A 27095-nucleotide genomic window follows, 5' to 3' on the forward strand; every position below is an offset into this window, starting at 1 on the left:
TTATTTATTTATTTTATTCATTTATTTTTGGCTGTGTTGGGTCTTTGTTGCTGCGTGCGGGCTTTCTCTAGTTGGGGCGAGCGGGGGCTACTCTTTGTTGTGGTGCACAGGCTTCTCATTGCGGTGGCTTCTCTTGTTGTGGAGCACGGGCTCTAGGCGCACGGGCTTCAGTAGCGGCACACGGGCTCTAGAGCACAAGCTCAGTAGTTATGGCACAAGGGCTTAGTTGCTCCGTGGCATGTGGGATCTTCCCGGACCAGGGCTCAAACCCGTGTCCCCTGCATTGGCAGGCGGATTCTTAACCACTGCGCCACCAGGGAAGTCCGGTATCCATAGGTTTGTTCTCTAAGTCTGTGTCTCTTTTCCTCCTTTGTAAATAAGATCAACTATACAAATTTTTTTCAGATATTAACTGATATGCATTAATATATGATATTTTTCTCTTTCTGACTTACTTCACTCTGTATGACAGTCTCTAGGGTCCATCCATGTCTCTACAAATGACCCAATTTCATTCCCTTTTATGGCTGAGTAAGATTCCATTGTATATATGTATATTTTCTTTATCCACTCCTCTGTTGATGGACATTTAGCTCACTTCCATGTCCTGGCTATTGTAAATAGTGCTACAATGAATATTGGGGTGCATATGTCTTCTTGAATTATGGTTTTCTCTGGATATATGCCCAGTAGTGGGATTGCTGGGTCCTATGGTAGTTCTATTTTTAGTGTTTTTTTTGTTTTTAGTTTTTTTTTTTGCGGTACGCGGGCCTCTCGCTGCTGTGGCCTCTCCCTGCTGTGGCCTCTCCCGCAAGCACAGGCTCCAGACGCGCAGGCTCAGTGGCCATGGCTCACGGGCCCAACCGCTCCGCGGCATGTGGGATCCTCCCGGACCGGGGCACGAACCCGCGTCCTCTGCATCGGCAGGCGGACTCTCAACCACTGCGCCACCAGGGAAGCCCGTTTGTAGATTTTTTTGATGATGGCCATTCTGACCAGTGTGAGATGATATCTCATTGTAGTTTTCATTTGTGTTTCCCTAATAATTAGTGATGCTGAGCATATTTTCATGTGTTTCTTGGCCATTTGTATGTCTTCTTGGGAGAAATGTCTATTTAGGTCTTCCGCCCATTTTTTGATTGGGTTGTTTGTTTGTTTGATATTGAGCTTCATGAACTGTTTGTATATTTTGGAGATTAATGAATTAATGACTTTTGGAATGCCCCCAGGTCACCTAAGGATGGGGGGCTGGTTGCCAGGAGAACCAATGCTATGATTAAAGGATTAGAACTTTCAAGTCTCAACCCGCAACTTCCAGGAAGGGAAAAAGGGCTGGAAGTTTAATTGATCACCAATGGTCAATGATTTAATCAGTTGTGCCTATGTAATGAAGCCTCCATAAAAACCCAAAATGATGGGGTTCAGAAAGCTTCCTGGTTGGTAAATACGTGGAGATTTGGGGAGAGTGGTGAGCTGCGTAGGGCTTGGAAGCTCCGTGCCCTTTCCCATACTTTGCCCTATGTATCTCTTCCGTCTGGCTGTTCCTGAGTTATATTCTTTTATAATAAGCCAGTAATCTAGGAAGTAAAATGTTTCTCTGAGTCTATGAGCTTCTCTAGCAAATTAATCAAATCCAAGGAGGAGATCGTGGGAACCTCTACTTTACAGCCCATCAGTCAGCAGAACAGTTAACAACCTGGGCTTGAGACTGGCGTCCGAAGTCTGTGGAGGGAGTCGTAGGAATCTACATCTGAGCCAGTGGTCAGAAGCCCAAGTAACAACCTGGGCTTATGACTGGTGTCTGAACTGGGCAGGTGTGTGTGTTGTCGGGAGGGGTGGGTGGGTGGGGGGAGTCTTGCACAGCTGAACCCTTAACCTTTGGAATGTAACACCATCTCCAGACTCTGCTGGTATCCGAAAATTGGTTGGTAGTACGTGGGGAAGGCCCCCACATACACACACACTGGAACAGGGTACATTAACCCCAAAGAGTAGCCTTAAGGAGAAGCCCTGGGTAAAAGGAAGAACAGTGTTTCAACAGGAAGGTAGTGAATTTCAAAGATAACACTCACCAGCCTTACTATTCAAATACGTTACTGAAAATGCTTCTTAAACGTTAATGTCCATTCGAATCACTCAAGGATCCTATTAAAAATGCAGATTCTGATTCAGCAGATCTGGGGTGGGTCTGAGATTCTGCCCTCCTCATAAGCTCCCAGGTCTTACTGATGCTGCTGGTACACAGAATACACTCTTGGGGAACAAGGTCTAGTAACAAAGACTCTCTACACTGGGTGCTTTATAGAATCACCTGGGGAGCTTTCCAAAAGTCCAATGCCCAGGCCACACCACAGACCGATCAACTCAGAAATTTCAGAGGGAAGGACCAGGCATCAGTATGTTATATATGCATGTATATGTACTGATATATGTACATGTGTATATTATACATATATATACATATGTGTATTTTATATATGTATATATGTTTTATTGCTTTTATTCAATGGCTTTTAACATAATCGCAGAGTTGTACAACTATCACACATCGACTTTAGAACATTTCATAATCCCAAAAGAAAGCCCATGCCAACTAGTAGTCACTCCCCATTTCCCCCCAAATCCTCCCACCCCTGGTTTAGGCAACGACCAGTCTACTTTCTGTCCCTACGGATTTGCCTAGTCTGGATATTTCACATAAACCGAATCATACAAGATGTGGTCCTTTGTGACTGGCTTCTTTCAATAGTATATACATGTTTTCATTTCTTTCAGGTCTATACGTAGGAGTGGATGTGGTATACGATAACTCTATGTTTGTCTTTTGAAGAACTGCTAGGCTATCTTCCAAAGCAACTGCGTCATTTTACACTCCCACCAGCAGAATGAGGGTTCCAATTTTCTTCAAATCCTCACCAGAACTTGTCACTGTCTTTTTTATTCTAGCTATCCTAACGTGTGTAACGTGGTATCTCACCGTGGTTTTGATTTGCATTTCTCTGATGGCTAATGATTTTGAGCACTTTTTCATGTGCTTATTGATAATCTGTACACCTTCTATGGCGAAATGTCTACTCAGATCCTTTGCCCATTTTTAATTGTGTTTTTACTATTGAGTTTTAAGAATTCTTTATTTAGTCTACATATGCCCCTTATCAGACATGATTTGCAAATACTTTCTCCCATTCTGTAGGTTATCTTTTGACTTTCTTGATGGCATCCACTGAAGTATGAAGGTATTTAGTTTTGATAGAGTATAATTTTTTTCCTTTTGTTCATGCTTTGCCTAACCCAAGGTCATTAAATTTTTTCTATTTCCTATATTTTCTTCTAAGATTTTTTTGGCTTTAGCTCTTATAGTTAGGTCTATAATCCATTTTTGAGTTAACGTTTGTCAATGGTGTGAGGAAGCAGTCCAAATTCATTCTTTTGCAAATGGATATCCAGTTGTCTAAGCACCATTTGTTGAAAAACTATTCTGTCCCCTTTGAATTGCCTTGGCACCCTTGATGAAAATCAATTGACAACATGAGAATTTACTTCTGAACTCTCAATTCTATTCTATTCATCTATCTGTCTGTCCTTTTGATGGTATCACACAGTTTTGATTACTATAGCACTGTAGTAAGTTTGAAAGTAGGAAGTGAGTTCTCCAACTTTGTGCTTCTTTTTCAAAATTGTTTTGGCTATTCTAGGTCCATCAAATTTCCATATGAATTTAAGATCAGCTCGTCAATGTCTGCAAAGAAGATGGTTGGGATTTTGATAGGAATCATGTTGAATCTGTAGATCCGTTTTGGGGAATACTGTCATTTTTAATAATATTAAGTCTTCTAATCCATGAAATGGGGTATTTAGTCTTCTTGAATTTCTTTCAACAATGTTTTGTAGTTTTCAGAGTATAAGCTTTGTACTTCTTTTTTAAAATTTATTCCCAAGTATTTTATTCCTTTTGATATTATTGTAAATAGAATTGTTGTCTTAATGCCATTATCATATTACTTTGCTAGTGCACAGAAATACAATTGGTTTTTGTATTCTGAAACCTTGCTGAACTGGCATCAGTATTTTTAAGCTCTCAAAGTGATTCCAACGTGCAACCAAATCAGAACCACTAGGTTCAATACCATCCATGCCCTCAGGTCTAATGAAGGAAAATATGTCCATCATCACTGCCTTTATATCATTTTAGAAAATTCATCTTCATAGAGAATACATGCATCAACTAGTTCCAGAAGAAATAGTAAAGGAAGTCTAAAGGGGAAGTTATATATGTAAATTTTAAATATATATAAAAATTTAAAGTATCTTGAAACACTTTACCTTAAAATAGTGCTGTTACTTTTTCTGGAAAAGGGTACTCAGATCCACCCCGTAAGTTTGAGAACAGTCATTCAATATGGTAGATTAAATCTAGGCCCCAGTTAAAAGTACCTCCAGTTCCCACCAAGCAAGAATGATCAAAAGCTTCCATCTTGATCTCAAGTGATCATGAAACATTTAAATTAAGAAACTTGGGGAAAGTAATAGCTCTGAAGATAAATCCACTGGAAATGCTGCAGTCCCGTCAATCCTCACAACGAAGCCAATTAAATCTGCTAACCTGGAAGAATATTTCAATCAGAGCAGGGAGCAGGCACTAGGAGCGCTAAGACCTGCTTCCAACATGAGTAATTCAATAACTCTTCAGTTGACCATTCTGAGGTTTTCCCTTTTGTCTCACCTGTGCTGCCTTTCTTAACAGAGGCAGGCCCCAATTCTAATACGAGTTCCAAAGGGATCCCTCTGTGCCAGATGCTATCTTACGACACAGTACACCCAGAAAAGCAACCAATGGTTCCAAGAGAAAACAACAACAAGGCGGCTTGCCTGCCAAGTTTACATCCTTCCATTTCCTCCAAAGAAACATTAGACCTCAGAACTGCCAGCCCTTAGCTGGCCCCAGCGCCCCAGCCAACAGGCCCAGGACAGGCAGTGAGAATAAGGACATCCCAGATTAAACATCGGTAGATTCCACTGAACTCATTTATCACTTTCTCCCTCCTCCTCCTGTGTCCCTAAAGAGTCCCTATTTGAACTCTCAAGCAGCCCTTCTGACTCCCTCGGAATGCACACAAGGTCTCAGCAACACAGAAAGGAACAAATCCCAAAATAATAGAGGGTCAAGAAACTCCTTTAGCCATGACGTAAGACTAAGCAAGTTATCTGTGTAAAATACAACCATTCAACCAATCTAAGCAAACAACTGGAGAATGCAGTACTTACATTCTACAAGAGAATTCACAGTGAGTATTAAAACTATATCATACAGGAAATTCCCTGGCGGTCCAGTGGTTAGGACTCTGCGCTTCCACTGCGCGGGGCACAGGTTCGATCCCTGGTCAGGGAACTAAGATCCCTCATACTGCACAGTGTGGCCAAAAAACAAAACAAAACAAAACAAAACTACACCATACAAAGGACAGAAGGATAAATTAAAGGGATGGACAACAGATGTGTGACGAAGCAAGAACAGTAAAAAGTTAATGTTAGAATCTATGAGGTGGTGGGAATATAGATATTCATTGTTAAAATTCTTTTGTCTTGGGCTTCCCTGGTGGTGCAGTGTTTAAGAATCCACCTGCCAAAGCAGGGGACAAGAGTCCAAGCCCTGGGCCAGGAAGATCCCACATGCCACAGAGCAACTAAGCCCGTGTGCCACAACTAAAGACACAATGCAGCCAAAAATAAATAAATAAATAAATTTGTTTTAAAAAAAATTCTTTTTGTGTTGTTTTTTAAATTAAGGGTACTTTAATTTATTTATTTATTTATTTATTTTTGGCTGTGTTGGGTCTTCGTTTCTGGGCAACGGCTTTCTCTAGTTGTGGCAAGCGGGGGCCACTCTTCACTGCGGCGCGTGGGCCTCTCACTGTGGTGGCCTCTCTTGTTGCGGAGCACAGGCTCCAGATGCGCAGGCTCAGTAGCTGTGGCTCACGGGCCTAGTTGCTCCACGGCATGCGGGATCTTCCCAGACCAGGGCTCAAACCCGTGTCCCCTGCATTAGCAGACAGATTCTCAACCACTGCGCCACCAGGGAAGCCCTTTTTTTTTTTTTTTAAGGATTTTTTTTTAACATCTTTACTGGAGTATAATTGCTTTACAATGGTGTGTTTGTTTCAGCTTTATAAGAAAGTGAATCAGCTATACGTATACATATATCCCCATATCTCCTCCCTCTTGCATCTCCCTCCCACACTCCCTATCCCACCACTCTAGGTGGTCACAAAGCACCGAGCTGATCTCCCTGTGCTATGCGGCTGCTTCCCACTGGCTATCTATTTTACATTTGGTAGTGTATATATGTCCATGCCACTCTCTCACTTTGTCCCAGCTTACCCTTCCCCCTCCCCATGTCCTCAAGTCCATTCTCTACGTCTGCATCTTTATTCCTGTCCTGCCCCTAGGTTCTTCAAAACACATGATAGTAAAAAAAAAACAAAAAACAAAAAACACATGATAGTGAGCAACTCATATGTACTTCACTCATAGAGTGCTCTGCAAATACTCTGGACCAGTGCATCGGAAACCCCTGGAGGAGGAACTGAAACACAGATCACAGGACCCCATCCCCAGAGTTTCTAATTCAGTAAGTCTAGGGTGGGGCTCAAGAATGTATAATTCTAACAGGTTCACAGCTGCTCCTGATGCTGCTGGTTTGAGGACCACTGGCCTAGAACTAAAATACTCATTACATGAGAGGCAGGAGAAAGGAGGAGATGATGGCAATAAGAATATTTGTCGAGCTCCTATGATAGCTTTGGTATGCGTCTTAAAATTATCTCGTTTAATCTTCATAGTAACTCTGAGACGGAATTATTCCCACCTCACACAAAGCAGTTTGGTAACTTACCCTAAGTTCCCATGACTGGTAAATACAGGAATTGAGATTTAAACCAAGGTCTAGTGGAGACACAGCCTTTGCTTACTTCCCCCCTACCTCACCATGATTTCTGCCATTAGAACAAAAGCAGGAGAAAATACTGGAATCTTTATAACTTGAAAACACTACTTTTGTTCCATCTGAAGGTTACTGACCCCATAAACCACAGAATTATTCAAAAACTAGACACCATTCCATATTAAAATGATCTGCATTTCATACCATACCCAGGAAACTTTTACAGCTATAAAATATTTTTTTCCAGTTGCAATAAAGATCTCTTTGCTTTAGAGTCCCTCATTCATTAATTACCCTCAGCACACAGGAAGCACTTGGAAACAATTGGAAGACTGACGACCGCTAGGGAACGCCAGTAACTCCACAAGCATGATGCATGAGGGGGTGAAAGAACACTCATCTTTGAATTAGGAAGTCTGGGCTTGAACCCTGACTTCAGTTTCAACATCTAAATATACACTAAGTGTACTGGAAGCTTCCAGGTGTGTAAAACAGACCTCTTAATCTCTCAGCACTTGTTTTCCTCACATAACTTGCCTGAGGTCACACAGTTGAAAGTTCGTAGCACACCCCTCAATCCCTTCAACCTGGGGCTATGGCCACCAGTGTATTCAGATTATACATATACTCTCTGGTCTCTGGAATTCCTTGGATTTTTAAAAATCATTTGCTACTTACATCTTCTTTGTACTGACTCACCTTTTATGTACATAAAAACCAGTTGTCAATTTTACATTAGAAAGGCCATGGTCCAGCTTTAGAAACTTTTAGGATTACAAAAACCTAATATGGGCCTCATCCATTGTTCATGCTAACAAATGAAATTTAGGGAGCACATACCATGTGCTAGGCAGTACATTATGTATTTTCACAGAGATTGTTCTTATTTCGTCCAAACTACCCTATGATTCAGGAATTAAGAGTATGGATCTTGGTCAAGCAACTTAATTCTGCACTGGTTTCTTGACCTGTAAACTGCAGGGTAAGAGTAAATGGGGGAAAAAATAATTATCTTACAATATAAATATTACATAATAGGTACTCAAATGCTCTTGTTTGCCCTTCCTTGATTTTTTTTTTAAGGTAAATAAAGAGAGGGTCAAAAAGATTGAATTAAAACCCTACATTCACGTGGCTAATAACTCACACACACTTTCCAGAAGAGGCGAACCAAAAGGACCTCCTTACTGGGGGTGGGAAATGATTCAAAACCACTGAGGCTTTCCGTTAACACAGAGCTATTTACTTCCATAGAAACGGGGCACTGACTGTGTCCAGCCTGATTCCAAGAGGTTCCATGCATATCTGAAATCCATATCCTAACCAAACTTTGATTAACTTAAATGTTCAGAAAATGGTGTTTTAGAGTTAATTGAATTTTCTAGTTAACTCACAACCTTTTCGGCTGCCACTTGTCTAAATTTTTAAGTTTCTTTTCCTACTTAGTAACATCTTGTCGCTGAACATAGAGTTGTGTGTGTGTGTGTGTGTGTGTGTGTGTGTGTGTGTGTGTGTGTGTGTGATAACGCATCTCCCACCACCTTAAGCCCACCGCTATGAGCGTTATTTTTTCATTCATTCATGTCTCCTATGTGTATACTTTTCCAGACAGGGCCCATTTTTCTAATTTGACAGCACTGTGAATACCAAGGTATAAAATCAGCTGAAACTGTACTGGTACTGGACGAGCCACATAGTTTTTAAAGATAGATTCATGAAATGAGTTTGTTTTGCTGCAATTAACTTCCTCCTTTAAAAAAGGAAGCATGAAAAAAAAAATAAAAAAATAAAAAAATAAAAAAGGAAGCATGGATTAAACAATGAGATAGTATGTTCTTTTCACACATCAGATTAGAGAAGGTGAAAAGTTTGAGAATACCCAGAGTGTCAAAGAAGGGGTTTTTTTTCTACACCATTGGTGGGAATGTAAACTGACACAACAGTATGGAAAGGCAACATGGCAACACATGATGATTTAAAATGCACACACCTTTTAATTAGACAATTCCACTTCTAGAAATTTATCTCAGATATATTTTCATATTTATGTAAGTACAAAAATGTTTATTTATAATAGCAAAAACTGGCCCATCATTAGGAGGGACCTAGTTCAATAAATTTTGATACGGCCATACCAGAGAACATTATGCAGCACTTAAAAAGAAAGGTAGGTCTGTACATTATTATATAGAAACATGTCCACAAAACACTAGGTTCAATTTGTAAAACTCAAGTTACAGATCCCATTTCTCTATTACGTGATGTGCACGAATGTGTATCCATCCATGTGTTTCTATACATTAACAGAGAAAGAGTCTAGAAGGGGATACAGGTGAACTGTTCATATAATCAAGACTTTGAAAGGTTTTTAACTTTGTTTTAAAACCAGCACATGTCACATTTAAGATTAAAAATTAATTTTTAATTTAAAAAGAAGAGAACAAGGAAAAATGGAATAGAAGACAATAAGTAACTGAGATTTCACTCTATTTCTAATTAAATTCTCTACCCCCATCAGCATATACGACACTGGTCACCAAAACCTTTGCATTTAGCTGAGGTCTAAGACTGAAAGCCATTCTGAGTTGACAACTGAAGGGAAGAGAGAATTCAGCCAAGTAGCTTTTTCTTCTCACTCTTCTGTTGGGGGCTTTCATTTGCCTGTTGGCTTCCTATTTCTACAAAGAGATAAAAGAGGAACAAAAATCTTCCACATGTCACACTGAAATTACCGCCAACTTTGAAGAAGGACTTGAAGTTAACTGGAGTAGCCATCTGGTCCTGGCACAGTTGCCCCTGCCTGTCCCGGTACTTTTGGAAACTGGCAATTAGGTGAATGATTTGCTTGGGATGGCTGATTGGGCCTCAGAACATGAGTACCCAAATCCCAAAAACTGTTATACTAGCAAACAGGCAGTTACTGTATATCTACTTCATGATCTTCAAAAATAGAGATTTTTTTAAAAAAAATTATTTATTTATTTATTTATTTTTGGCTGTGTTGGGTCTTCATTTCTTTTCGCGGGCTTTCTCTAGTTGTGGCGAGCGGGGGCCACTCTTCATCGCGGTGCGCGGGCCTCTCACCATCGCGGCCTCTCTTGTTGCAGAGCACAAGCTCCAGACACGCAGGCTCAGTAGTTGTGGCTCACGGGCCCAGTTGCTCCGCGGCATGTGGGATCTTCCCAGACCAGGGCTCGAACCCGTGTCCCCTGCATCGGCAGGCGGACTCTCAACCACTGCGCCACCAGGGAAGTCCCAGAAATAGAGATATTTTTTAATGACTGATTTGGGTCATGATATGGATGAAATAAGTGAAAGTACTTAGAAGGATGCCTTGCACTAAGTTGGATAAGTTTGCTGCTATTATTATGACAACAACAATGATGATTAATGACACCTAATTACCTTCCTGGGTTTCTGCCCTCAGTGAACTTCAAGTCTAGGTGGAAAAATAAAATGGATCTATGCCAAACAGCTAGAGTACAAGACAATACAGATATTTGTATGAAATCTTTTAAATCAGATTTTAAATGCTAAATGCTTTCAGAGAGAAGATGATCATTTTACACTCAGGTAACATAACTCAAATGTTACCAGGGTAAGAACAATGTTTGAGCTTTTCATCAACAAATCCTTCCCAATCTAGTGTTCTGCTCGTCAAAATAAGTATTTGTTGAATAATGAGCAGAGGTATGCTCTGACCAAGCAATGAGACATCATTAGAAATTGAGCAGGGGGAATAAAAAAGAAAGAAAAGAGGACAATTCTAGGAAGAAGTAAAGACCTGGAGGTATGAGGTACCTCACACACAAGAAGAAGCAGAGGGTGATTTGGGTAAACACTGTGCAACAACGGTTCCTAGAGGAACTTGAATGTTAGCACTAAGGAGTATGATTCAAATAGGATCACGTGAATCCCTAATAATGGCAGTAGCATTATGACAGCAACATTTTAAGAAATCTGACAGTAGTATCCAAACGGATAGGAAGGAGGAGAAGTTGGGGACATGAAAATAATTTAAATACTCCATACCTCAAAAGTACAGTCTACCATGATAAATACAGCATATGTTGACCAGGGTGTTCTCTGAGCTCTACCCACCTGCCCTCCTTCATCCTACTCCAGTTCTGTGCACTTTCAGACCATTCTCAACCGTATGCCAAAGCCATCCTCCCCACCCCACACCCAAACAAAGCCTTCCAGTGCCTCCATAATGCTCTTCAACATGGCATACAAGACCCTGCTTGCCTTTCCAGCCTCCTGCCCAAGAACACCCATACTTCCAACAACATGTTCCAGGGATGTCTTTCAGTGGGGTTCCTCAGTAGACCTCTGCTCCTTGGTTCTGTGCCTCACACGTGGTTGCCCCTCCTCCCTGTAGCACGTCTATCAATCAATCTCCTCTTCATCTTTTGGCCTTATCCCCTCAGGAGACCTTCCCTGACCTCCTCAGGAGACCCTCCCTGACCTCCTCAAGTCTAGTTTAAGAGGGTTCCCACATGAACCCTCAGCACACTGTATTTCCTCTATCAGTGGATCTGCTTCCCACGTGAAGGCTGGACTGATTATACCTTATGCAGACAATTAGCACAGTGGCTGGTACACAGTAGTAGCAAATGGAAGAGTAGAATCAGGACTTAGATGGGAATAGACTTAGAGGAAACTGGAATACAGGTGATACTTCAAAAGAATAAACTTTGGTGACTCAGTGGATGGAAGGGAAAGTTCTCTCATTGGACACCTTCTTTCTTTTTCTTTCCTTTCCTTTTCTTTTCTTTTCCCTCCCTTCCTTCCTTCCTTCCCTCCCTCCCTCCCTCCCTCCCTTTACAGCTGTGTTGGGTCTTTGTTTCTATGCGAGGGCTTTCTCTAGTTGTGGCAAGCGGGGGCCACTCTTCATCGCAGTGCGCAGGCCTCTCACTATTGTGGCCTCTCTTGTTGCGGAGCACAGGCTCCGGACACGCAGGCTCAGTAATAGTGGCTCACGGGCCCAGCTGCTCCGTGGCATGTGGGATCTTCCCAGACCAGGGCTCGAACCCATGTGCCCTGCATTGGCAGGCAGATTCTCAACCACTGCGCCACCAGGGAAGCCCTGGACACCCACTGTTGCCCACTCTCTGGTCATGATTTGCATGTTTGGCCAGCCTATCACATTCTGCTATGTGGTTCAAAGAATTAAACACTGGCAAGGTATGCTTTAAAAAAAAAAAAGACATATAAGTGCAGATTACCAACATACCATCTGTTTATAACCTTCTTTGTGAAAAAGAAATTAAATCTTGGTCCATTTTCTAGAACCACCCTGCTACCCTGATACTACATGCTTTTCTAAAAGAAAGTAGAAAAGCCTTAAGTACTTGTTCAACCCATGATCAAAGTCAAGAATGTTGTGCAAATGAAGCTTGTTCCAAAAGAATTGTGTCAACCGAACCAGGGGAAGGGGGAACAAATTTATTAACATTCCCACATTGGACAGAGCCCTGTGGGTGAATTTTTAATGAGTAACCTTGTCCTTGCCCTCTAACAGAAAGATAACCTTCATTCAAATAATACAAGGCTAGTGAATAGAATAAAAATTTGATTTCAACCAATTTTATTCTAGAGAACAGAACTCATACTAATAAGTAGAATTTATATAGAAACAGGTTTCAAATCAATGCAGAAGAAAAAGATAATTCAGGATTAGAATTTCCAATAACTGAATAGCTAGTGTTATGGTATGTCCCAATCCTGGATGTTTTCAAGCAAAATCTAGATGATCACACCAAAACCAGTAGAGCTATACATGCTACCTGTATTCCAGGCACTGTACTACATGCTTTATCTAGATCTTCTAACCTTAAAGGATGATTTATTATTATCCCTACATTATATAAAAGAAAATGAAGACTCAGACTATCCACAGACATAAATGGCTATCACCTGCTGGTCCAAGCCACTCTCATTTCTGGCCTGGATTATCATATTTACCTTCTACCTAGTCTCCATGCTTTCACCCCTGCCCCTGTAATCCATCCTCTACACAGCTGGCAGGGTGATTGTGACGGTTAATTTTATGTGTTAACTTGACTAGGCCATGGGATACCTGGGTATTTGGTTAAACATTATTTCTAGGTGTGTCTGTGAGGGTGTTTCCAGATGAGATTAGCATCCAAGTTGGAAGACTGAGTACAGCAGATCCACCTGCCCCCCAACCCACCATGTAGATGGGCCTCATCTAATCAGTTGAGGGCCTGAATAGAACAAAAAGGTGGAGGAAGGGAGAATTCACTCTCTCTGGTCGACTGTATGAGCTGGAACATTGGTCTTCTCCTGCCCTCAAACTGGAACTTACATCACTGGCTCTCCTCATTCTCAGGCCTTCAGACTCAGAGTGGAACCACACCACTGTTTCTGATGAGTCTCTAGCTTACAGACAGTGGGTCATGAGACTTCACCTCCATAACTGCATGAGCCAATTCCTTATAATAAATCTAAGAGAAAACAGAATCCTAATAATAGAACCAATAAAAGATGTATGTGTATATATGTATGTACGTATATACTCTTACATATATATACGTACATACATATGCATATATACATATATGTAAGTGCATGTGTATACACACATACATACGTATCTTTTATTGGTTCTCTTTCTCTGGAGAACACTTATTAATACACTGATCCATTTAAAACAACATTAGATCCAAAATAACCCACAAAAAATAAAATAAAAAGGGGGGGAAAAATTACATCATGTTACATTGTGGGTTAAAACCCTCCAAAGGTTTCTGTTCTCACATCAACCTAACGTCGAAATTCTTATCATAGCCTGCAAGGTCCTACCCACAAACACCACTATCTCTCTGACCTCATGTCTGATCTCCCTACACACACACACACACACACACACACACACACACACACACACACACACACACACACGCATACACGTGCATGCACACGCACACTGGCCTCCTTGCTGTATCTGAACATATCAAGCACACTTCCAGCTTAGGACCTCTGCTTCCCTCCACCTAAAACTCTCTTCTCCCAGGCATCTATACAATTTGTTCCCCATGTTCTTCAGGTCTCTGCTTAAATACAGAATAATGTATTTTCTGCTTAAATAAGAAATAAATTAATAATACAGAATAATGTATTTTCTGTTTAAATAAATAAATGCTTAAATAAGTCAACCCTCTGTATCCGTGTGGTGGGCAGGTTGGTTGGTTCCAGCACCCCCGCCAGATAACAAAATCCACTGATGCTTGAGTCCCTTAGACAATATGGCCTAGTACAGTCGGCCTTCCACATTCCTCAGTTCTGCATCTGCAGATACAGAGGGCTAACTATAACACCTTGTCAGTGAGACTTCCCTGACCATCTAACGTAAAATAGAAACCCCCTCTCCTTTAGCTTTCCCTATCCCCTTCCGCCTGCTTTGTTTTTCTTCAGAGCACATATCATCATCTGACGTCTGCATTTACTTATTAGTGTCTGTGTCTTGCACTAACCTGTGACCTATTTGAAAACCAGACCTTGATCTGATTATTTACGACTGTATCTTCACCATCAGAGCTGTGCACGGCACAATAAATCTTTGTTGAATAAATGAAGCCCAGACAACCAGATTTGAAATCTATTCTCTTAAATGTCAAGCCATTCTGGCATCCAGGAAAGGAACTTCTTTCACTAGGAAGGCAGGGGCATTAGATGTAAGGTCCCTTCCAATTCTAGGACTATGATGCCATGACACCATCATTAGGGCCTTAAGAGCATGGTTCTCTCTGCTGCTCTTTCCTTTGGCCACATTTTACCACTTTCCTTGAATAAATAAGTGGTAAGCATTAGGCAATGGATGAGATCATAGGTCCAGGAAGCCAGCTCCCCCTTAAGTCATCTCTAGTCCATTTCTCATGCTACTACAGTTTGCCTTTATTTCTCAGATGCTATCTGACCTGCAGCCACTCAGTTGTCAGTGGAAAAAGAGAGTATCAAAATTTGTGTTTTCACACCAGTGGCTTGACTGCCAAATATACAAGTCATCATAGTTTTATCATTAAAACTCCAGTCAAGCATAAGCAGCAAGAACATTGAGGTCATTTACAAATAAAGACAAAGATAAATTTACCAACTCACCATCGATCGTCCAAGATAAAGTTAAGGGAAAGCATAACACCAACCTTGAAAGCCAGGTTATATTTTAGTACCAGAAACAAACAGAGCAAGAGAGGGCTCTGAACTGGCAGAATTTACTTCTGTCTATCTAGTACTACTAGAAGACATGGGAATCCAGGGAGCTGGAGATTTTAAAACTTCAGGAAAGGCTGGCAGGTCACATGACCAGAAGAAGGGACGGAAAACTGTTCCATAACATTGCTGGAGTAAGATGCCTCATTATTTCCTGCAGTCCACAGAGTTCTCAGTAAAAGACACTAAAAATGATACTAGATTAAACATATCAAGCCAGTAAGTAATTATATTACTATATTCTTATTGGGGGTCAGCAGCTCTTAAACGTTAGCTTGAGACACTTTCATCTGAATCTTTTACATCCACCAGAAATGTACTCATCTATTGACTTTCCAAGTTGTGTTGGTTTTTGGTTTTTCCTGTAAGTCCTACTGCTAGGTCTTCAGTTGAAACATGCAGCCATTAGCCACTCTTTGGACAGATCCAACAGAGAAATTTCTCTTTCTCAACCCTAACTGCTAATCTGTGGGTGTCTCAGAATAGTAGTGAGTTGAAATCACCTATATAACCACCTTTTTTTTTTTAACATCTTTATTGGAGTATAATTGCTTTACAATGTTGTGTTAGTTTCTGCTGTATTACAAAGTGAATCAGCGATATGTATACATATATCCTCATATCCCCTCCCTCTTGTGTCTCCGTTCCACCCTCCCTATCCCACCCCTCTAGGTGGTCACAAAGCACCAAGCTGATCTCCCTGTGCTACGTGGCTGCTTCCCACTAGCATTTGGTAGCGTATATATGTCCATGTCACTCTCTCACTTCGTCCCAGCTTACTGTTCCCCCTCCCCGTGTCCTCAATTCCATTCTCTACATCTGTGTATTTATTCCTGTCCTGCCCCTAGGCTCTTCAGAACCATTTTTTTGTTTGTTTTTAGATTCCATATATATGTATTAGCACACGGTATTTGTTTTTCTCTTTCTGACTTACTTCACTCTGTATGACAGTCTCTAGGTCCATCCACCTCATTACAAATAGCTCAATTTCGTTTCTTTTTATGGCTGAGTAATATTCCATTGTATATATGTGCCACATCTTCTTTATCCATTCATCTGTTGATGGGCACTTAGGTTGCTTCCATGTCCTGGCTATTGTAAATAGTGCTGCAGTGAACATGGTGGTACATGACTCTTTTTGAATTATGGTTTTCTCAGGGTATATGCCCAGTAGTGGGATTGCTGGGTTGTATGATAGTTTTATTTTTAGTTTTTTAAGGAACCTCCATACTGTTCTCCATAGTGGCTGTATCAATTTACATTCCGACCAACAGGGCAAGAGGGTTCCCTTTTCTCCGCACCCTCTCCAGCATTTGTTGTTTGTAGATTTTGTGATGATGCCCATTCTAACTGGTGTGAGGTGATACCTCATTGTAGTTTTGATTTGCATTTCTCTAATGATTAGTGATGCTGAGCATCCTTTCATGTGTTTGTTGGCAATTTGTATGTCTTCTTTGGAGAAATGTCTATTTAGGTCTTCTGCCCATTTTTGGATTGTATAACCACCTTTTTATAAAAGGCTAATGAGGAAGCAAGTCAAGCCTTTACACGATTTCCTTCCTCTAAAACATTTTTGTAAAACAGAACAGCTCAGCCTACTGACAGAACTTAGGAAAGAGAGGAATAATAATGTTAACTTACTAGGGGGTCTGGGACTGTGCTAGTTGCTGTACGGGGATTCTCATTCGATGCTTCCTACAACACTCTAAGATAGATACTACTATCCACCACTCCCCCTTCATCCTACAGGTGAGAAACTAAGCTTCACAGAAGCCAAAGAACTTGCCTAAAGTTATACACCAGTAAACAGCAAAGCCTGAACACGAGCCTGGGTCTTCCTAGCTCTGCATCTGCACTTTTAACCACTATGAGTGCGACACTGGAAGGGAAGAATGGAGGTGGGAATAGAAAAATGACATTCCTTCCTCCTTATGTAGGTATCGGTTAGAATCCAGGAAAGAACCACTGCAGGTTCTTTGCTTCATTTGAAAGTTACCAGTCCGTGTGGGTGCGCATGTATGTTTGGATGTACTCAGAAACATACACAACGTATGCATGCACACACACTGCAAATCTTCCCACACTGTAAATGTCTCCCAGACTATATGTGGGCCTTGCTTAAAGGTCACCCAACAGGCCCCAAGGAAAAGAAGGGCTTGGTTTAAAAAGCTTTATATTTCCTCTCACTTTTTCAAACACTGGAAAATCCATTTGGCTCAGAGAAATGAATAGTAAAAGGAGTTCTAACTACTTAGAGCCAACAAAACATAATGGAAAAAAGGCAAGAATATGGCTGGACTTTATTTTCTTTTTGCTCAGCACATCCTGTCTTTAATCTGAATGGTAAATAGGCCATGCCAACATACTAACTCTTTTTAGGTGAAATTATCTAGGTTATGAAAACAAGCAACAACTGTGTTTTCATTATTCTTTAATTTGTGGCTGACAGAAATAGCTTCCAAAATAAATCAGAGAGGCAAATATTGCTCACAAGGGAGAAACCCACAAATTTTCCCTCCTTTGATAATGGATTTTTGTGAATTTTTTTTTCTTTCCCTTGAATTATAATTGTGTGGTATTATCTGAAAGAGTGTGTTGCAAAAGCTAGAAAAGGGGAATTTGAACGTTCATATTTGCATTATTTAAATCCATGGGGGAGGGTGGGGAGAGAGAGAGAGACTTTTTCCATATTATTAATTATTAATTAACATCCCTGAGATATTTAACTTTCAAGTACAACAAGGAATTTTACAACACCTCGCTCTGTAACCCCACAATATCTTTGGCTCCATGATACACCTAATGATTCATGACTTAAGTCAGGCTAGTGAGAGCTCCACCCATCTTTGTCCGTATATTTAGCTTCCCTTGCTTCATACTATACTTTCTTCTCTATGTTAAATCTGAGCAAACAGTCTAACAGAAACCATCTTCTCAAACAGAACATGGTAAAGCTTCTTTTAACAAGAAACTAGACACATCGATGGATTATTTGAAGCAACATCTGTCCCCTTCCTTTCTCTGGATGTCATTTAAATCAAGAATTACATCCATGGGGTAATTCAAAGCGGCATTCTTCCATGCACTGGTTGTGGGGAAATTAATAGGTATTCCACTCAAAAAAAGGTGGCATTGGTCAAACGGAAATGCTTCATCAGGAGAAGGTCAACAGGGTCCCTTTGCTTTCTTTCTAACCACAAGATTTCACAGAGTCTCTAAAATGCAATTATGCTTTACATGCCTCCAAGAGAGGACTAGAAAACATACACGTTTCCAAGCTAATTTGACTTGGAAACAGAGCTGGAGGGTCATGGAACACCCTTGGGTTAGGGAACACCCGCTTAAGCGCCAGGTCTGAGCTGGCCAACAGCCAATGGTCCAGTCAGACATTGTCCATCCTGTACTCTCCAAGCACACTGATCACACTGTTTCTTAGGGAAAAGAGGACAGGGACAGAATGTATAAAGAGCTTTACTGAACTGATGAAAATATATAAGTATAGCACCATCTCTAGCAAGAGAACCATTACATTTGGACATTCTCTTCATGGGAGGGTGAAGAGGGAACCATCTTAGCAAAACCATTTTAAATATATGGCATGCAGAAGAAGGCTTTCCCAGTCAATAACTGGAAGATGTCATCCAATCGTACTTAAAATTGGGAATTAGTAGTATATAGCCTATTAAAAAATGTCACAGGTTTCTTTTCAGCCTTGAAAACACAAAACACATTTAATATCTTTAATTCGAATGCAAATCAAAATCTAGGAGGATCAGACACATTTTTAACTGGTATTTTTAACTGGTTTTTAACATCAGTAACCCTCAGATACATTTTTAAACTGGTTTTTAAAAAGAAGAAATAAGAGCTCTAACAGAAACGTTAGAATAGTATTTCAGGTGAGTCTGGTATCAGCTGCAAATTTATAGACACTAATGTAATCAAACACATACAGCTCACTATTTTGGCAGATCACAGAAAATGGGGTATTGGGAAGCCAGGGAAGGTTAATGTTTACAGCGATGAAAAGTTCCCAAGTTGGAGGGATACCAACAATACGAAGCCATTTGTCTTTCTGCTTTTGAGTACTCCCCAACAATGAGGAAGTATGAATCTAAATGACAGAATAATCTAATTGTATGAACTCCTACCCCCAAACTGCTGAAGGAGAAATAAGAAGCAGTTGTGCTGTCTTTAACTGGGAACTAAGCTCTATGGAAACAATAATACGGCAATGGCAGTAATCTGTGAGTACGAAACACAGCCTCTGCTTGTCTGCGTATTCCTTACCCAACGCTGACGCACACATTTGAATTCTGCTCTTCGAGATCTCATTGCAAAAAGTGAATTCCATATCCTGCTTTGAAACATCATTAACCCTCAGACAAAAATTTCCACTCTGGCTTTAACCGAATGTTGCTTCTGACTCATTTGTTTCAAGGATTAGCAAAGGTCCTGAAGCGATGTGAGAAAGTCAAAGAAAACAGTTTTGAAGCACAGCACTCAGAAACAAAGTAAGACCAAAGGAAACTGAAGCTGCCCCGTGATGACAAGGCCGTTTCCTTACTTCCTGCGAAGCAACACACGCTGACAAGATGAGGAAGAACCAGCATAAACATCACTTACTGAAGCCTCCTTCTCTCCACCCAACTATCAGTGTAACATCCTGGTCCCTACACTCCTAACCTCCTGCTCTGTTTTTTTTCTAAGCCCCTATTACCCACTAGTATGTAACTTACCTATTTAGTATGCTAATTATTTATTATGTAACTCCTTTGATAGCATGTAAGTTCCTAAGAGCAAGGATCTATGCTGGGTTTTGTTTCTTTAACTGATAAATCGCGGTGCCTAGAACAGTTCCCGGAACACACAAATGCTGCTCACTAGATATCTGTTGAATAAAGGGATAAATGATACTATTTCTTTGCCATCTTTGGATCCTACAGTTGAAAACATAAGGAAAGGATTTTAGTCACTTTCCTTTTTACCTAAAAATTATTCCAAGCCTTCTCTCTATGCTAATCCTCAATCCAAAAGAATTTAAGAAAATTGATACAAACTAGCTAGAAAATGTGTCATGTTAGTTAAATTAACTTAGAAAAAAGAGATGGAGCAAAATTTATTTCACCTTAACTGTTTTTTTTTAAAAAGTATGCTTAGTAAAATGTCTTCTTATAAATTATTCCAGTATTTCCTAAATGATTTCTTTCTCCTTATTCCCGTTGGTTTAAGCACTGATCACTGTATCTAAACTGTCAATTTCCTTCACAAGTCAGGGGTATGAAATTCACATTTGGCTGGTGACTATTATACTTATTGTATAATAAATATTAACAGTCTGTCCATACAAGGCCTACCAAAGCAAAGATAAACAGTGACTACTGTAATTTAGGCATAAGGCCCTCCCCTCTACCATGCTGAAATGCCCAGCACTCTTCCTAGCTGACTCTTACTCCATCCTTAGTTTAAAAGTGTAGCTATTTCAAACACACAGGACACACAGGAGAGAGGTAGGTACCATAAATAGAGGAAAGATCATTTATTTCTGGGCCTATGAATACAGGCCCAGAGTAGCTATATCTTACTACTTTTTCATTTTTTCATGAAAAATTTACCAATTTGTTATTTGAAATTTCCCAATTGGGGATGCAAACAAAAATGTGTTGAGGCCCGATGTGGCCCACAGGCCTCAGTTTGCAATCTCTTGTTAAGGCCTCAGGTCAGAGAGCACTGCCACCAGGAATCCCCCTCCCACTCCTAAAGTGGGTGAGGCACTCCTGCGGTATGTTACGTCTAGCCATCCCTGATTTCACCAAACTCTTGTATAGTTCCTGCAATGTGTCCATCTTTTCCGTGGGGAGTATCTTACTTATCTTTATATTCCCAGCATCAAGTGCCTAGCACAGAGTAGGAGCTCAAAAAATGCTTTAATAAATGAAAATTTGAACAAGACCACCTGGTTCACACTTCTAGTAGTCCCCGTGAACCCATCAGTCCATTTCCTATCTTTATTCTTTAACCAACCAGCCTTCAGGGATACATGCAATCAAGGTCACGGGACTTGATACCAAGTGCCAAACTAAAAGAGACAAGCCCACCCCTGAAGATCTGTAGGGTTATATTTGTTATGAGGAATAAGCAGCATTCGGCATATTGTGAAAATAGGAAAAAAATTTAAAAAAGAAATTCGACAAAGTAAAACAGTTGTATACCATGTGCTTTGTAGGAGACGAGCAAGTACATGAAAGAAAATTCAGCAAATTGCTACCTGATTTCTCCATCATTCAAAACACTTGATGAGCTTCTTACAGATGATAGTTAACTAAGGCATGTTTAAAATGTCTATTTTGTTCCTTAGCTAGAGCTTTAAGAACAGAAAGATGCTCCTTATTCAACCAATAATTAAACTTCATATATGTGTTACACTTTGCCTAAACCCCAGTAAATATCGGGTTTACTATTCAAGATATTATTTGGAATCATATCCAAATGTGGAATTGCTCTCCCAAGCAGAATCATATTGTAGCAAACTTTGGCTTCTCGGTAAGTCACAGAAGTATATCCTGTATTTTTACAATTCTTCCCTTCGTATTCTCTCATGATGAAAGCATCAGGGTAAACTTACAGCTGTGCAAAAGATGCACCGGCATTCCTGGAGCGTGGTCATCTTGTCCAGAGACTGTTCACACAGGCAGAGTTTGCAAGTGACGAGGGGGGCCAGAGCTAGGTCTCCAGGTGTGGGATTTTCGGCAGCGGTCATGGTGAGACAGTGGAGCCTACCAACTGAGCCCATCAGCCTGTCTTCAGCGTTCTTCAGTCTCCTCTATCCCTACAGAAAGGCCCAAAGCAGAAAATATTATATCCATTGATACAGCTATTGTTTAACCAACACATCTGGGCACCAGCAGGGCAAATCCTCACCCTCAATGATCTAAGTGTACAGTAAATGCACTTCTAAGAACCATGGATTAGAGAGCTTATCACCTTGGCAACCTATTCCTAGAGTCCTGAAATGTAAGGTGACCTCACTGTCCTGACTCATATCAAGTCAACTATGGAAATTAAAAGACTACTATGAACAAACACACCATTTAGGAATCGCATTGCTATGATCAATTCAACAGATTCAAAAAACACTTAAAAAGAGAATGTCACTCAAAAAGTTAAATATAGAATTACCATATGATCCAGAAATTTCACTTCTGGGTGTGCACCCAAAAGAATTCAAAGCAGGGACTCAAACAGATACTTGCACACCGATGTGCACGGTAGCATCATTCACAACAGTCAAAAGGTGGGAACAATCCAAACGTCCATCGACGGATGAATGGATAAACAAAATGTGATATAAACGTACAATGGAATACTATTCAGCCTTAAGAAGGAATGAAATTCTGACACATGCTACAACAGGGATGAACCTTGAAGACATTATGCTAAGTGAAATAAGCCAGACACAAAAGGGCAAATATTGTATGATTCCATTTATATGAGGAACCTAGAACAGTCAAATTCACAAAGACAGAAAGTAGAAAGGTGACCACCAAGAGCTGGAGGACGGGCAAACGGAGAGTTATCACTTAATGAATACAGAGCTTCTGGCATGATGAGAAAGTTCTAGAAATGGATAGTGCGATGGTTGGACAACATTGTGAATGTACTTAACACCTCTGAATTACAGTTAAAATGGTTGAAATGATAAATTTTGTTATGTATATTTTACTCCAATAAAAAAAATTTCAGGTCTTCCCTGGTGGCTCAGTGATTAAGAATCCACCTGCCAATGCAGGGGACGCGGGTTGGAGCCCTGGTCTGGGACGATCCCACGTGCCACGGAGCAACTAAGTCCGTGCGCCACAACTACTGAGTCTGCGCTCTAGAGCCCGCCAGCCACAACTACTGACCCGTGTGCCACAGCTACTGAGCCCTCACGCCACAGCTACTGAAGACCGCACGCCTAGAGTCTGTGCTCCACAACAAGAGAAGCCACGGCAATGAGAAGCCTGCACACCGCAACGACGAGTAGCCCCTGCTCGCCGCAACTAGAGAAAGCCTGCACACAGCAACAAAGGCCCAACACAGTCAAAAATAAATTAATTAATTAAAAAAAAATTTTCAATAAGGTGTCAGTGTTAATTGTGTTCCTTCACATGCATTATTATTTCATTTAATGTTTTGCAACCACAATGATTATTTCCTTCATTTTATAGATGAATTGAGGTCCTGAGAAGTTAAGTAATCTGCCAAAGTTCTCAGAGCTTATACACGGCACAGCTAAACTCAAACCTCCATCTTCTGAGGCCAAGTCCAGTGCCTGGTCCATTACCCAAGAACTGCCTCACAAGTGGATACTATGTGGAGGTATGTAGCAGGGAGAGAGAGAGAGATAGGAATAGGGAGGGAAAGAGAGAAAGAGAGAGAGGTGAATTCCATGACTACGGCTATCATAAGATCACTGAAGAATAAAATTTGTCTCTACACATAGCATGACTATAGGAAAGGATATTTCTACACCGAAAAATAAAAATTATAACCGAAGCCCTTCCACTAGATTGTTTTTATTCAGAATATCTTTAAAAGAGGTAAGATAATTGTGAAAATAATTTCCCTACATATACATAGTTTATATCACATCAAGAAATTTCATGTTCTGATTAAATAAAAGCAAAATCCTTAAGTTCTTACTATTTTAACAGAGTATGGCCAATTCTAATAAATTTGGCCATAGAAATAATTGTATCCTCTCCCCCCAGAAGAACCAGACTCTCTTCCTCCCAATTTTTGGGCAAAAGAAATTGTTTTACATAATCAGCATCTGTTATACAGCCCCACAGTGACTTAAGTCTCCATATATTAGTACAAAAGTACTAAAATACGGGAGAAAAAAACAGATTAGATTAGAAAGAAAACAATCTATGAGATCTAATTGCACTAACTTTCTCAGTGGCACATCAGAAAGAGTCAACAGTTTCTAACTCTAGTGCCCTGAAGTGTTTACGGTTTATCACCTACTCCTTAAGTAGTAGTAAAAGACTTGATCAAAAATAAATTAAATAGGAAGCTAACCAATGACTGGCTTCCAATATGATAGATATTTCTCGGGAAAAGACCAATATGGTTCAAGACACAGTATTCTCATTCAATTAACTATTGACGATCTATCATCCAATAGCAAATTAAATTCAAATCAACCTACACATCAAATCCAAGATTTTAAAGTTAAAAAAAAAAATCCCTTTAGGGTCAATTAGGGGTAAAAGTGAATGATTTTACTTCTCCCCTGTTCCCAGTTTATACTTAACACAACTATCGCCTGTTTTCTTCTCCAAGACTCCTCCGTTGATAACATACATCATCTTATCGAAAACGTCTTTTCATCTCTATTTTCCCAACACTGCTCATACAACATATTCTGAGTTATTTTCCTCCTCAAAAAAAGAAATCCCAAGTCACACAAGAAGAAGAAATGTAGCCAGTAAATGCTTCCTGTGTAGGGAAGATGGGAAATGACACAGGCCAGAAACATCCCACACCACAAATGTCAATTACACTAACAGCCCATTTGGAGGAAGCTGTTGAGAATAGATAAATCCTGTTGTCCCAGCCTAGGCAAGAGAGCAAGGTGTTCTTCAAGAAAGTCATTTTTTTCTCACAATCTATTTTTCAGAAGGGGACATTTAACAGGCCAATGTACTTGAAAAACAAAGACATAATGGGATACTTCTTAAAAGGTTATCTCTGGGACTTCCCTGGTGGCACAGTGGTTGAGAGTATGCCTGCCAATGCAGGGGACACGGGTTCGTGTCCCGGTCCGGGAAGATCCCACATGCCGCGGAGTGGCTGGGCCCGTTAGCCATGGCCACTGAGCCTGTGCTCCGCAACGGAAGAGGTCACAACAGTGAGAGGCCCGCGTACCACGGAAAAAGAAAAAAAAAAAGGTTATCTCTTTGAAATAGTCTTCTTTTGAAGGCAGGGAGAGAAGTTGTGTGAATCAAGGACATCTGAAAAGTAATCTTGTCCCTTGCAATATACATAAGTTTTTACTCAGTTTGTGAGTTACATGCCTATAGGCTATGAAATCAAAGTTGTAAAAATATAAAAATATCCTCCAAAAGTTTCCTCCTGCCCCCTTTATTTATCATTGTTTTGTGTGCGTGTGATTAAGAGCACTTAACATAAGCTCTACCCTTGGCAAATTTTTAAGTATACAATACAGTATTGTTAACCACAGGCACCATGCTGTTCCACAGGTGTATACCTACTTCTCAACTCATCAAATTCTATACATTAAATATGTACACTTCTTGGTCTGTCAATCATACCTCAATAAAGTGGCTTAAAATTTATACATATAAATTTAAACTATATATATATTCTTATAACATGAAAACTTTTTACAAAGCAGAGACCAATTTTGTTTAAAAACAAATTCCAAGCATTCCAATCAAGGCAGAACTTGTGACTGAGACAGAGGAAAGAAGTCACATATTTCATCTCTTTGAGAGTTGAACAATCCAAAATAATTCTTCAAAAAGAAGTGATTTATCTTTCTGTCTACCAGAACCCCAGTTCCCCAAAGTGATGGCTTTTGAATATTTTTAAAGCAGTGGAATTTTATAAAAACAAAATCTTAAGCACCCCGCCTTTGGATAAAAGAGATAAGGTAGACTAGCGCCAGTTGAAACAACACGGGGAGACCCCGTCCAGGTACCCTTGACCTTCCCTTCAGCAGCCTCCCAGGCACCGTCATGGAAGCTGAAGGCTTCACCACGCACAGTTCGAAAACCAGCCCTTTGGTTTTCACTCTGGGCAAAATCAGTAATGAATGTTTTAGAAATAAATGACACACAGTAGCACTTCATAGAAAAAGAGTAACAAACAAGAAATCTGTTCACCGTTGATTCATTAGAAATTGAGCCCTTCAAGCAATAGTCTGGGGAATCCCGAAGTCCTCTAAACAAATCTCCCCCGCACTTGAGATGGTTGTGAATGGCTCCAAGGTGTCCTAGTGTTTCTTCATTTATGTCTTATTAAGATTCACTGGTCTCGGGCTTCCCTGGTGGCGCAGTGGTTAAGAATCTGCCTGCCAATGTAGGGGACGTGGCTTCAAGCCCTGGTCCAGGAAGATCCCACATGCCACGGGGCAACTAAGCCCACGAGCTACAACTACTGATCCCACACTCTAGAGCCCACAAGCCACAACTACTGAAGCCCGCGCGCCTAGAGCCCATGCTCTGCAACAAGAGAAGGCACCGCAATGAGAAGCCCGTGCACCGCAACGAAGAGTAGCCCCCGCTCGCCACAACTAGAGAAAGCTCGCGTGCAGCAACGGAGACCCAACACAGCCATAAATAAATAAATAAGTAATAAATAAATTCTTAAAAAAAAAAAATTCATTCCTCTCTACAACATGAAACCACCACTGGCAGAACTATCCCCCCGCCCAAACTACTAAACTAAATGCCAGGAAGCATAGAGGGGTGGCCAGAAGATGACCAACCACACACTGGCAGTTCCCCCTGACCTGCTCACGGAACCAACATCCTCGTGGGTAACCTGACAATACACACACTCCCCTCCAGGTTTCCAGAAAAGTCTTCCTTCCAGAGAGCCATTAACTCACTCTTACTGGCTTGCTCAACTTGTTTTGCCTCACACTTCACATTTTACCTAAAATAAGAAAGTGACTTGAATATTCCATCCTCCTGCTTGATTTAAAATGGTAACAATTATAATTACTTTTACAGTTATTACAAGTGCGACTGAGCCTCTTTTTGGATGTCAAGAACCCAACGAGAAAAGAATTTTGGTAGCGAATGTAAGAGCCATGTTGCAAAGAAGAAAAACGTGACAAGCTAACTTCAAGTTCAAATGTTCTAAAGTTGGTGGCAGGGTTGAGGGTGGAGTGGTGAGGTCAGGC

The 27095-nt window shown here is 40.6% G+C and overlaps 1 protein-coding gene across 10 annotated transcripts in view; it reads right to left on the reverse strand.

Annotated features, from left to right (window-relative positions):
• The window catches only part of RNF144B (ring finger protein 144B), a 255843-nt gene that overhangs the window by 209958 nt on the left and 18790 nt on the right, over window positions 1–27095 (reverse strand). For all 10 annotated transcript variants that reach the window (XR_009543046.1, XR_009543045.1, XR_009543043.1 and 7 more), the window contains exon 2: window positions 21801–22004. Coding sequence is in view for 6 of the 10 variants with exons in the window: in XM_060163605.1 (XP_060019588.1) it covers window positions 21801–21968 (168 nt within the window). In the remaining 4 variants the exon portion in view is untranslated. The remainder of the gene's footprint in view (window positions 1–21800; window positions 22005–27095) is intronic.

Source organism: Lagenorhynchus albirostris, chromosome 10 (assembly GCF_949774975.1).
Source record: "Lagenorhynchus albirostris chromosome 10, mLagAlb1.1, whole genome shotgun sequence".
In the NCBI taxonomy this organism is placed as follows: domain Eukaryota; kingdom Metazoa; phylum Chordata; class Mammalia; order Artiodactyla; family Delphinidae; genus Lagenorhynchus; species Lagenorhynchus albirostris.